This window comes from Lampris incognitus, chromosome 21 (assembly GCF_029633865.1).
Source record: "Lampris incognitus isolate fLamInc1 chromosome 21, fLamInc1.hap2, whole genome shotgun sequence".
NCBI lineage: Eukaryota > Metazoa > Chordata > Actinopteri > Lampriformes > Lampridae > Lampris > Lampris incognitus.
Genome location: NC_079231.1, coordinates 16,820,423 through 16,831,687, shown reverse-complemented (window position 1 = coordinate 16,831,687; position 11,265 = coordinate 16,820,423). Strand labels below are relative to the sequence as shown.

At 49.0% G+C, this 11,265-nt stretch overlaps 1 protein-coding gene across 1 annotated transcript; it reads right to left on the bottom strand.

Annotated features, from left to right (window-relative positions):
- Positions 1-305: 305 nt before the first annotated feature.
- LOC130131593 (calsequestrin-2-like) lies at positions 306-10,533 on the bottom strand. The gene is made up of 11 exons (XM_056301350.1): positions 10,291-10,533; positions 7,952-8,036; positions 7,643-7,743; positions 7,032-7,140; positions 6,106-6,179; positions 5,012-5,142; positions 4,860-4,905; positions 4,497-4,551; positions 1,585-1,685; positions 1,152-1,226; positions 306-509 (listed from the first exon to the last, which is right to left on the bottom strand). The coding sequence occupies exons 1-11, from the start codon at positions 10,531-10,533 to the stop codon at positions 306-308; spliced, it is 1,224 nt and encodes a 407-aa protein (XP_056157325.1).
- Between the last annotated feature and the right edge of the window lie 732 nt (positions 10,534-11,265).

Sequence of the window (11,265 nt, the reverse complement as noted above, 5' to 3'; positions counted from 1 at the left end):
GGAGACAGAAACAAGTAATTACCTTTGTATCGCCTCCAATCACTTCCATGTTACGGCTTATCTAATGGCAACGTCAGTGGTCCAAAATTATCCCTCAGACTTGGGTCCAAATTAGAAGGAAACCACACTGTGATTTGGCTTTTTACACTAAATTAAGGGCTCACGGTTTAGGGTAAGTGGTCTTATTCCATGTAGCAGGACAAATTCAGTTAGCAGAATATTGAGAAAGTGGAAGCGCTGCAGATTTGGACCCATGTCTGCTGAGACAACACACACACACACACACACCCACACTCCCAGTCAGGCTAGTCATCGGCGTCTTCGTCTTCGTCATGGTGGTCGTAGCTGTCATCCACTATGGGGTCGTCGGGGTCGTCCCGCTCGTCGGCATACTCATCATCGTCCTCCGTGTTCACCTTGCCGGACAGGACGTCCTCGATCCAGTCCTCTAGCTCCTCCGCCGTGGGCAGGTCCTCGTCGTTCGACATGTCGAGCCAGACGCTGTCCGCCTGAATCAAAAAAAAAAAAGAGAGAGGTCAGAGGTCAACAAATATTTGCTTCATTCCAGGTCCCCCACCCGGCCCTTTTCCCCCCCAATTGTATCCGGCCAAGTACCCCGCTCTTCCGAGCCGTCCCGGTCGCTGCTCCACCCCCCCCTCTGCCGATCCAAGGAGGGCTGCAGACTACCACATGCCTCCTCCCATACATGTGGAGTCGCCAGCTGCTTCTTTTCACCTGACAGTGAGGAGTTTCACCAGGGGGACGTAGCACGTGGGAGGATCACGCTATTCCCCCAGTCCCCCCCCCCCCGAACAGGCGCCCCAAGCGACCAGAGGAGGCGCTAGTGCAGCGACCAGGACACATACCAGCTTCCCACCTGCAGACATGGCCAATTGTGTCTGTAGGGACGCCTGACCAAGCTGGAGGTAACATGGGGATTCAAACTGGCGATCCCCCTGTGTCGGTAGGCAACGGAATAGACCACTACGCCACCCAGACACCCATTCCAGGTTTTTGCGTGTGTTTGGTGGTGGTGGTGGTGGTGGGGGGGGCTGTGTATGTGGTGGTGGTGGTGGGGGGGGCTGTGTATGTGGTGGTGGTGGTGGTGGGGGGGAGGGCTGAAAGTGTTGTAGCATTTAAGCGTCGCTTACATCGGTGACGTTGACCACTCCGATCTGAGGTCTGAACAGGTCCAGCTTGAAGGTTTTCTCCCAGTATGTGGTCAGCTGGACAGATGAGATGGACACAGAGAGACCTCACATGTGACTAAGATCTGAGTTGGAACCCAGGATCATCTAAGATATAATAGCTGGCCATTTTAAAGGAGACAACGGTTGCTCTTATCACAGTTTGATTCAATAATTAATCAAACCTAATGATGACTAGTGTAGTGTCACATACCATTTCAACTGACTTGAATACTGAGATCAATAATTGATGGCAGAAGAAGAAGAAAACGGTCTCCCTCCTCTGTTGTCACATAAATACTGCATATTTTATATGTATTTCTGTCTGTTATGAGTGTGTCTGAGTAGTCACACGTGACCGGGCCTTGAACTAATAGGGTTAGCGTGGACACGGTACCAGGGGGAAGTCATCGGGGTCGATCCAGACTATGCTGAGCTCCGGGTTGTTGGTGTTGTCTCTGGCCACATCCTTCAGGATCTCCAGAAACTCGTAGCCATCTGAAGATGACAGACAAAAAAGAAGATTAAATTTTTTTTTTTAACTGTCAGATTAAAAAACAAAACAAAACAAGACTAGGTCAAAACCTAGTATAAGGCTGGACCGTGTATGGTCAATGTTCAAAATTATAGCCAATTTGTTAAAGGGACAGTTCTTGAATATAAAATGTTCATCTGCCATTTTCTGTAGTGGTCCTGGTCATATTTGGTGTTAAAGTGTACCGGAGTAGCGTAACATGTGACCCGGTTGAGCTACGTTCAAGAACAGTACTTTCCACTCATGTCTTGGGATGTTTAATTTGAAACAGAATTTAATTTAATTGTAATTATAGCTATTCTAATTATCTGTCAACTCCCCTCCTCCTCTTTCATCTGGGCATCTGTCTGCGGGCGTCTCTTGTTTTCCAAAGACTCCCTCTCTATTGACAGGTGAACTCGCCCAGAATGGATTGCAGCCGCCGATCGCACCATGACCTGTGCATCACTTGCGACCGCTATCTGCCCCGTCTCAAAGTCCGAGTCACAGAAGTTATTGCGTGACTGATATTACAGCGAAAACACGTCCATAAAGTTTTGCAGCTGGGTGCAGTTTGCCCTTGTTTTGCATCTGATTGCAATTATCCATGTGGCAGAATGCTGGCTTTGTGCCAAGACCACAGTAGGCGGGCTCAGCATTATCCTTGATGTCATCGTGTATAGCAAGAATCATCCAACCCGGCGACCTGTATCTGCGAGTGATTTTGGTCTCGGTTAAATCATAAAGGGATATTCTCCTTCGAGATATCTGCTCATGAGCACGCCTGGCGTGACGGTGCGTTCGCCTGGCTGCAATCCCTGCTGCCATGATCCCTGGGAAGTCTGGGCGTCACTCCCCACCAACTCTCTGGAGAGGCCAGTAATTTCCACTCTGTGCTCATTTGCATAGAAAGGGGGCCAACGTTGCGCCAAATGTGTTGTAGCGTCCTTCTATAAGAAGGCTACGAGGTGTCAGCTGGTTTCGCTAGCACTTTATTAGCGGCAGTACACAGGCTACTGTGGGCCGTAGCCAAAGCCAAAAAAACAAAAACATAAAACCTTGTCCGCTTTACCCTGAGTTCTCTGCACCCCCAACTCGCTCGGCTCCTGCTCATCATCTGATTCCCTCCCCCAGAACTAACAGGAACAACAATGCAAACATCCTCCCTCACGCTCTGCGAATCACAGGTACGCCATCTCACCCAAACCACCGCCACAGGCAACTGAAAATGACTGACAGGCCCCCGCAGCCTCCAAGCATACCACACTGACACCCCGGAAATCCCAGCAACCGCAACAAACAGTCAAAAAACAAACATGTCACTCAGTCTGTTGCACTACCCCCCCTTCTCAAAGTCCCTCGCCCCTAGGGGGCAAATAAAATCTCTCAGATAAGTAGGCGGCCTAAGGCTTCTCCAAGGCCGTGTCTACCCTGGGGAAGGAGGGGAAGGGGCTGGAGTGGGAGCCGGAGCAGGGACTGGGCAACGAGTCAGGGAAGGGGAAACGGGGCAAAAAGAAGAAGGTCCAGTTCGTGAGGGGTAGGGTGAGGCACTCGGGTCATTGGGCTCAGGTCATTGGAGGGGGCTTGAGGAAGGTCAGGACAGTGTCCAGAGCCCCTCGTGTCCCACTCCCTGGTCCCGGTGGAGTGGCCGAGCCCCGGTAGGGGGCCAGCCTATTTGGCTGCAGGGTGACTTTTCCTCTCGGTGGCAGCTGGGCCTTGTACATGACCTCAGCCAGTCTCCAGGATCCTGCAAGGCCCCACCAATTTGTTGTCCAGCGTCAGGCACCTGCCCTTCCTCCTCTGAGGGTTATACACCCAGACCAACTCTTCAGCTTTGAAATACTGTCCTCTGGCATACAAAATTCATCAGGTGTAGACTGCAGCGACGCGGTGCTTAAAGAATATGCGCCACAATTGTGATGTTTATTTTCCAAACACCACATCTCAGTTGCTTTAAAACCCTAAAACACGCTGCACCAGAAGTTGGTCCACCCCAAGGATCGGGTCCCCTGGCACAAACAGAGCAATATAGTGTATACTGTTAAGTGCCAGGAAAATTGTCATGACTTGTACATTGGGGAAACCAAATGGACCCTGGCCAAGAGGATGGCACAACACAGGAGAGCTAACGTGTCAGGCCAGGACTCCACAGTCTACACCCATCTACAGACCAGTAGCCACTCTTTCAAGGATGAGGATGTGCACTTCCTTGATAGGGAGGAAAGCTGGTTTGAAAGGGGAGCCAAAGAGGCCATCTATGTGAAGAGGGAACAACCATCCCTGACCCGGGCGCCGCCAGGCCATCACAAGGCCGAGGAGACACCCTGGACAGGCCACCAGGCCATCACAAGGCCTGGTGGCCTTGTGATGGCCACAGTTTCTTTTTGTCTTGTTTGTGCAGGGTTTAGTAGCCGTAAAAGCCGTGGTATCCTTTTGTGGATTCGCCACCTGAGTGTTTTGTCAGAGTGGTTGTTATTTGGGGCGCTTTAACTGTGTGCTCTTCATCTTGCCTCTCGGCACCCAGCCAACCAATCATGTAACTTCAGTGACGTCGTTGGTCACCTGATCCAGTGGCCCAGTCATGTCAAACTGATCACTCAGTCAGCCAGTCAGTCGGTCAGCGACATTCACGTCCAGCCAGAAAAAATAAGTTGATATATTTATGATATAATTGATATAGTATTTAACGGCCATAGTACCAATCATGAGAGAATGAACCGGCATGGGAGAAACCTCATTTCAACCTCATCCACACATGCAGGCTAAGCCTTGTGATTCAAAAGACGCATACAAACCTGGGTCCTCCTCCTCTGCGAAGGCAACTATGTGTATACCGTCCATGTCGTCCTCCTGTCAAATGCACAGAGGTTACAGAATACAGAGTAAAGCCAGCCTGGGTGGTATTATGTAGAAATACTATTGAGACACTCTTGTATTAACTTGGCAAAGTTTCTTAAATAATAATCCCACCACACTTTCGGGATAGTCTGCCATCTTGATTGACAGCTCAGCTTACATTATATGAATTGTGTTGATGGGGTACACTGTTACCCCATGTAGTTTAAAACCAAAAAATGACTAATTTACAATGTACTGTTTGACCCTTATTGGGTATGTGTAGATAAAAGTTTGGGATGCTGGTTTTGTCTTCTGCTCACCCAGGTCTCAAACATGTTCTCGGCCCGCAGCTTCCTCAGCGTAGCCCTGTGAACAAACACACTCGTTCATTTATCCCGTTCAAAAATGCTCATGTGCATGATGAACTAGACATAAATGGCAGCCAAGCATCCGGCCTGAACATCGGCTCGACCTCCTGTGTTGGTGGACGAAGTCGACGATGTCCATCTCCGAGAGGGGCCTGCCGGGGAGGATGGCCGGCTCCTCCATGAAGGGCTCGTAGAAATTCACCTCATTCATCTTCAGCGAGAGCTGCTTCGCTACCTGCAGCGCACAAAACAACACAATGAGACGGGTCCCTCGGCCCTGTTTCATTGAATTTAGCTAAACTTAACATAAACTGCCTTAATCTGACTTAACCTCCACCTAACCCTAACCTTAACCCAATGCTTACCTCAACCTAACCCTAACCTAAACCCAATGCTTACCTCAACCTAACCCTAACCTAAACCCCAATGCTTACCTCAACCTAACCCTAACCTAAACCCAATGCTTACCTCAACCTAACCTTAACCTAAACCCAATGCTTACCTCAACCTAACCCTAACCTTAACCCAATGCTTACCTCAACCTAACCCTAACCTAAACCCAATGCTTACCTCAACCTAACCCTAACCTAAACCCAATGCTTACCTCAACCTAACCCTAACCTTAACCCAATGCTTACCTCAACCTAACCCTAACCTAAACCCAATGCTTACCTCAACCTAACCCTAACCTAAACCCAATGCTTACCTCAACCTAACCCTAACCTAAACCCAATGCTTACCTCAACCTAACCCTAACCTAAACCCAATGCTTACCTCAACCTAACCCTAACCTAAACCAATGCTTACCTCAACCTAACCTTAACCAATATCTAACCTATTCACTACCTAACCCGCAGGGCTGGGGGAACATTAGCTCTAGCCCCCAGTAAGATGCCGGATGGAGGAGAAACCATTATAATAGACCCATTAGGCAGAATTATAATGAAAACCAAAAATCTAGGGCCGTTCGAGAAGTCCTCTTTGAAAGTAATGATGATCATTCAAAAAATGTGAATGTTTCATAGGGTTGAAAATGAGGTTTCAGATTGGCCGGGAAGTGAAATGGCGATACTTCTACCACATTAAACTAGATCTGTAATAATGTTATGCAAATATGCATCAATGGAACCCATAAAGGCCTTAATGATGTCATAGTTTTCGATGATTGGACTTTAAATCGTGCTTTGCGGAGACTTACAGCTTTATCAAATGTGGCAAAGAATTTGATGTAGGGCTGAAAACGTTCGGAGGCTTCCTGAAAAGCTTTGTAATCTGGGAGAGAGAGAAAGACAGAGGGAGGCAAAAACAGATAGCGAGTGAGGGGAAACCAAAGTTGAGTACAAAGTAGATTGCAACGCCAAAAAATCAGTTTGGCAGGGGAATCATTCACATTCATGTCACATCTCCAGTCAAAAGCGGGTGACGAGACACAGACACTTCATTCAATTTCCTTGCAGGGGTCTCTCACCTCTCTTTGCCCGCGTAACAAAATCACCACGCAACACTGTTTTATTCGGCTGTAATGGGCTTCTGGCTGCACTCCCAACAAGGTCACAACCAAGGACCCACCATTTACCAGAAGGAGAGAGGTTTCGTAATGAAACATCCTACCACAGCCATACTGAAAGAGATTGCATCTTGCCCACCCCCACCCCTCGCCTTTTTTGGAGAGGGACTATAATTGCAGTTTGACCTATTAGGCGCGGGGCTAGAAGCTATTTAAAGGTCCTCGTGAGACAAAGTGAGAGTCCCACAAGAGTCTCTTGAGCGGCCTGTGAACGCCGTGATCCGCTTCCATTAGCTCCTCCATTAGTAACCGAGACATACAAAGAGGTGACCTCAGTGAGGGGCTGTCGTAGAGCCAGGGGTCGAGTGCCAGAAAGTACATTTGGCGAGAAGAGCTCCTTCACAACAAAGATTGGGGACTAGTGGGCTTTAGCATCCTCTATCATGTCACCGTCGAGGGCTGGCTTTGGTTCTCATTGCATTACGCAGCACCAGACTCCATCATCAGTGTCGCAATGGCCTCCACATAAGTGCTTATCGCAATACGTACGTCACTTGTATGTACACACATGCGAGCACGCACACACAAAACCCGAGAAGGTGGACTCCCTGACTAACATGAATCCTCTCCCCTGAAGTAGCCAATGAGGCGGATGTCCTCCTCCATCCGTTCGAAGGCCCGCAGCTCCATGGCGTTGCTGATGAGCTCCACTGGGTCCTCCAGCACCTAGGGGGCAGAAGGTGTTTGTAAATGACAACCTCATTCAGATCCCTTCATGGAAAACAATTCTTATTCCAGTATTTTGTAAATTTTTAAAGCTTTTATATTTTGAATTAAAGTTGGAATAATGAAGGCTCTGCTTGAACGGCATCATTAAAAGTGGTCCTGACGAGCCTTGCATCCTTGCTGTGAAACACATCATTTGCAAGTGTCTTGATAAGACTCGAGTTGCTAATTGATTTCATTGCTCTCTATGGCCTCCAGGCTGCCCTGTGGTGTAAAATGCCAAGAGTGTGAAAACCCAAGATCTTCAATCTGCACGATCCTCATCACATAAACAACCCCCAACACAAACGACCAAACAGAAACTGTTTTCCCCCCTATTCTTAAAAGACCATATAGCCTACATTAGTTTGTTATAGAGATTTATGTCAGGATAATGTATTCTCTAACTAGAGTATAAAGAGAGACGAGCCCCACCCCCACCCCCACCCGCCACAGGACTTACATCCAAAAGAAACTCCACCAGGGTGTCAGCGGACAGCTCCCCGTCAAACTCGATGACACGGTCGTCCTTGAAGACATATACACTCCCAACTTCCTCCAGACCTGAACACAACATACAGGATGTGAAAAGACAAGACGACATCGATTAACGTGCGTACAAGCGGTCCAACCCATAAGAAAGACCCATCTAAGACACTCATTGCTGTGAATCACAGGTAAGATGATAGCATGTGATGCTGTGGTTGTGTGACATGGTGATGATGATGATGATGATGATGATGATGGTGGTGGTGGTGGTGATGGGACGTACCCAGTTTTTTGGCCACTTTGGCATCCTTCTGTGAGTCCACCATTCCAAAGCCGATGTCTTTATCCTCTAGGACCTGAGCTGTCAACTGGTTACCCATAAACACAAAATGTCAGCCAGCATAAAAAGGTGGGTATGCTAACAGGTTTACCACAGTCAGTAAGAGTACTTTAGCCCGAGTCCGCTGGACATGACTGTTTCACCGTGGCCTTCCTCATGACCTGTCGATCTTTGAAGTAGAATGATGGTATGCAGCTAGTATACTAGAACAGACATGTCTCTGACTGGGAAAAACCCAACAAACACTTTTTTGTGGATTCCCCCCCCTTTTTTTCCTCCCCAATTGCACTTGGCCAATTACCCCACTCTTCTCCACCGCCAGCCACTTCTTTTCACCTGACAGTGAGGAGTTTCGCCAGGGGGACATAGCGTGTGGGAGGCTCACGCTATCCCCCCTCCCCGAACAGGCACCCCGACCGACCAGAGGAGGCGCTAGTGCAGCGACCAGGACACATACCCACATCCGGCTTCCCACCCGCAGACACGGCCTCCCGACCAAGCCAGAGGTAACACGGGGATTCGAACCGGCGATCCCCGTGTTGGTAGGCAGCGGAATAGACCGCCACGCCACCCGGACGCCCCCAACATACAGTTTTAACACCCCTTCCCAGAATGCCATTCCTCTCTCCTGTACCAACCATTCAGCTTGGCACCTGTATGCTTTGTACCCGAGCTGTCACCTGCTGCTGCATATGCTGTCTTAGTCGATGCACCTTTTGATCATTTCAGTGTGTTTGTAGCGACGACCCCCTCCCCCCCAACCTCCACCACCACCACCACCACCCAAGGAGCCTTCCTTGTTACCGGGGAGCGGTAGTGTGAGTCAGATCTACTTTCCTTCCAGGCTGCTTTTCCCCGGGAAGGAGCAAAGATCTGGAGATACCGCTGCAGCGGCGAAACTCAAGTTCAATAGACCTCGGGTGTCTTTGGTTGCTTAAAGCCGAGTCTCGTTTTAGAAAACATGACAAGGATGAAGGGTGAACTGGGTGAAGGCTAGGGGTTTTTTTTTTGCAAGTGTTGCTCAAGACACCGGCACAATCAGAACCAGAGGACGGTACCTGCACTTCACAAGTCAGACGGAGAGCGAAACTAAGGCAATCTGGCAGAACTTACTTATTTCTGGTTCACGGCCAGATTTAAAGGGGGGGGGGAGAATAGATTTGGGAGCACGCTATAATTAACAGAATGACCTAGAAATAATCCCAGGACACACGTGGACCACAGCGGAGCACTCACACGTAATAGGATGAAAATCACGGCTTATCAGCCAGGAGAGGAAGCGGGTAAACACAAATTCAATAGCTCGAACTTTGACAGGATGTCAACAGGAGCGCCCTCCTCACTCCCCCCCCACCCCCCACCCCATGGATAAACGGCTGATCTACACGTCAGCCCCCTCAGAGGAAGCACCAGACGTTCGCTGTATGTTCGGTGGATCAGACTATACGTTGACATGCCGTGACAGGTCAGAGTCAGAGAAGCTAAAGTGGAGCAGCGGTGAATCCCAGCTTCGGGGAGTTTCAACCCGCAGCTTATCGAGTCAGCCTCTCGTGATCTGGGACATTAGTTCGGCCGAGGGCGGTGGCTGGCCCGGCAGGTACTCCATCTAAGAGCAGAGCTGCAGGTCTCCGCTTTGATCGAGGTTTGTGACACCAGCCTTGGCACGAGTTCGAGTTTATTCTAAACCGCAGCATCCTTGCAAACCCAGAAGTGGAGCATATAATTTGCAAGAATTTCAAGGCCAATTATGGTTTGTACTTTGAGATGCAATGGTTTTACAGAGACATTAGCACTACGTCCATCTATTGCTAACTTTGGCACAAAAAAAAACAGAAGCCACTTACCCCTCAAGTACACACTCCTCTCCTCGTCTTTGAAGTACGAGAGGCATAAAAGGGAGATTACTATATCGTATTGCCCTTTCACTTTCCTATTATTTCTTCTCTCGTCTCGAGGCCCCCACATTTCGTGGTCGAAAGCACACCCATGCAAATTCAACTCTCCCTCATATTCTGTTCCATAACCCACTCTGCTTTCACACTCCCTGTACCGTCTCTCTCTCTCTCTCTCTCTCTCTCTCTCTCTCTCTCTCTCTCTCTCTCTCTCTCTCTCTCTCTCTCTCTCTCTCTCTCTCTCTCTCTCTCTCTCTCTCTCTCTCTCTCTCTCTCTCTCTCTCTCTCTCTCTCTCTCTCTCTCTCTCTCTCTCTCTCTCTCTCTCTCTCTCTCTCTCTCTCTCTCTCCTCCAACTTTCCCCTTTCCCCTCTCTATGCCCCATTTCTTACCTCCAGCACCAGCTCGGTCATCTGAAACCGCTTCTGCAGGCCCTTATTGGCCGGCAGCGGTTCGTGGTAGAACAGGCACAGCATGTCGTATCTCTTCAGGGCCTTCTTGTAGTTGCGCTCATTGATGTCCAGCACCCTGTCCTTCCCGTCGAAGTTGGGGAACTCCAGACCTTGCTCGGCGGTGCTGAAGAAAGCGAGGTGGAGGCAGAGGCCGGACAGTAAAGACAGCCAGATTCGCTGCATGGCTCCTTACTCGCCGAGGCTTCCACTATCCTGAACGAGGAGAGGTGAAATCGACAGTGGGGGGAAAAAGGTAACCTTCTCGGAGAACCAACGAGTACCTGACAACTACCACCAATATGCTTCAGAATCAGGAGATTGGCTGAAAGTCATCCTATCACCGCTAAAGTTGAATTTGTTCTCTGCCACTTCCAATACGGCCAGTTTCTTGTCTCTCTCCAGCTCTATTTTTCTGTCTTTCCTTTGCTTAGGTTGCCCTCCCTCTCTTCCACCTCGTCTCTCACTGTGTCCTCCTCTCTCTGTCACTCAGCAGTGCAGCCCAAATCTCCCATAAGGACCTCTTACCTACTTTCTGTCCCTGATGCAATTCGCTTGAAAAGTCCTCAGGTCTGAGAAGCCCACCTAGACGTACCTACCCTGGCCAGCAGGAACGGCAGTTCAGAAAAGCCATGTACAAAAACAGAAATGAGAGCAAGGGAGCTCTAGGGATTTCTCTGGCCATTTAATTAGCACTGACACGATGAAACAGGCAGAGGAAATGAACGGAAAAAGACAGCTGTGTCAATGGAAATGAACGTCTAAGACAGTTAAGTTGGAATTATGAATAAATCTTTTATATTTTTTTCTATTGTGTACTGAACTATACATTATTCTGTATCATCCATCCATCCATCCATCCATCCATCCATCCATCCATCCATCCATCCATCCATCCAATATCCAAACCACTTATCC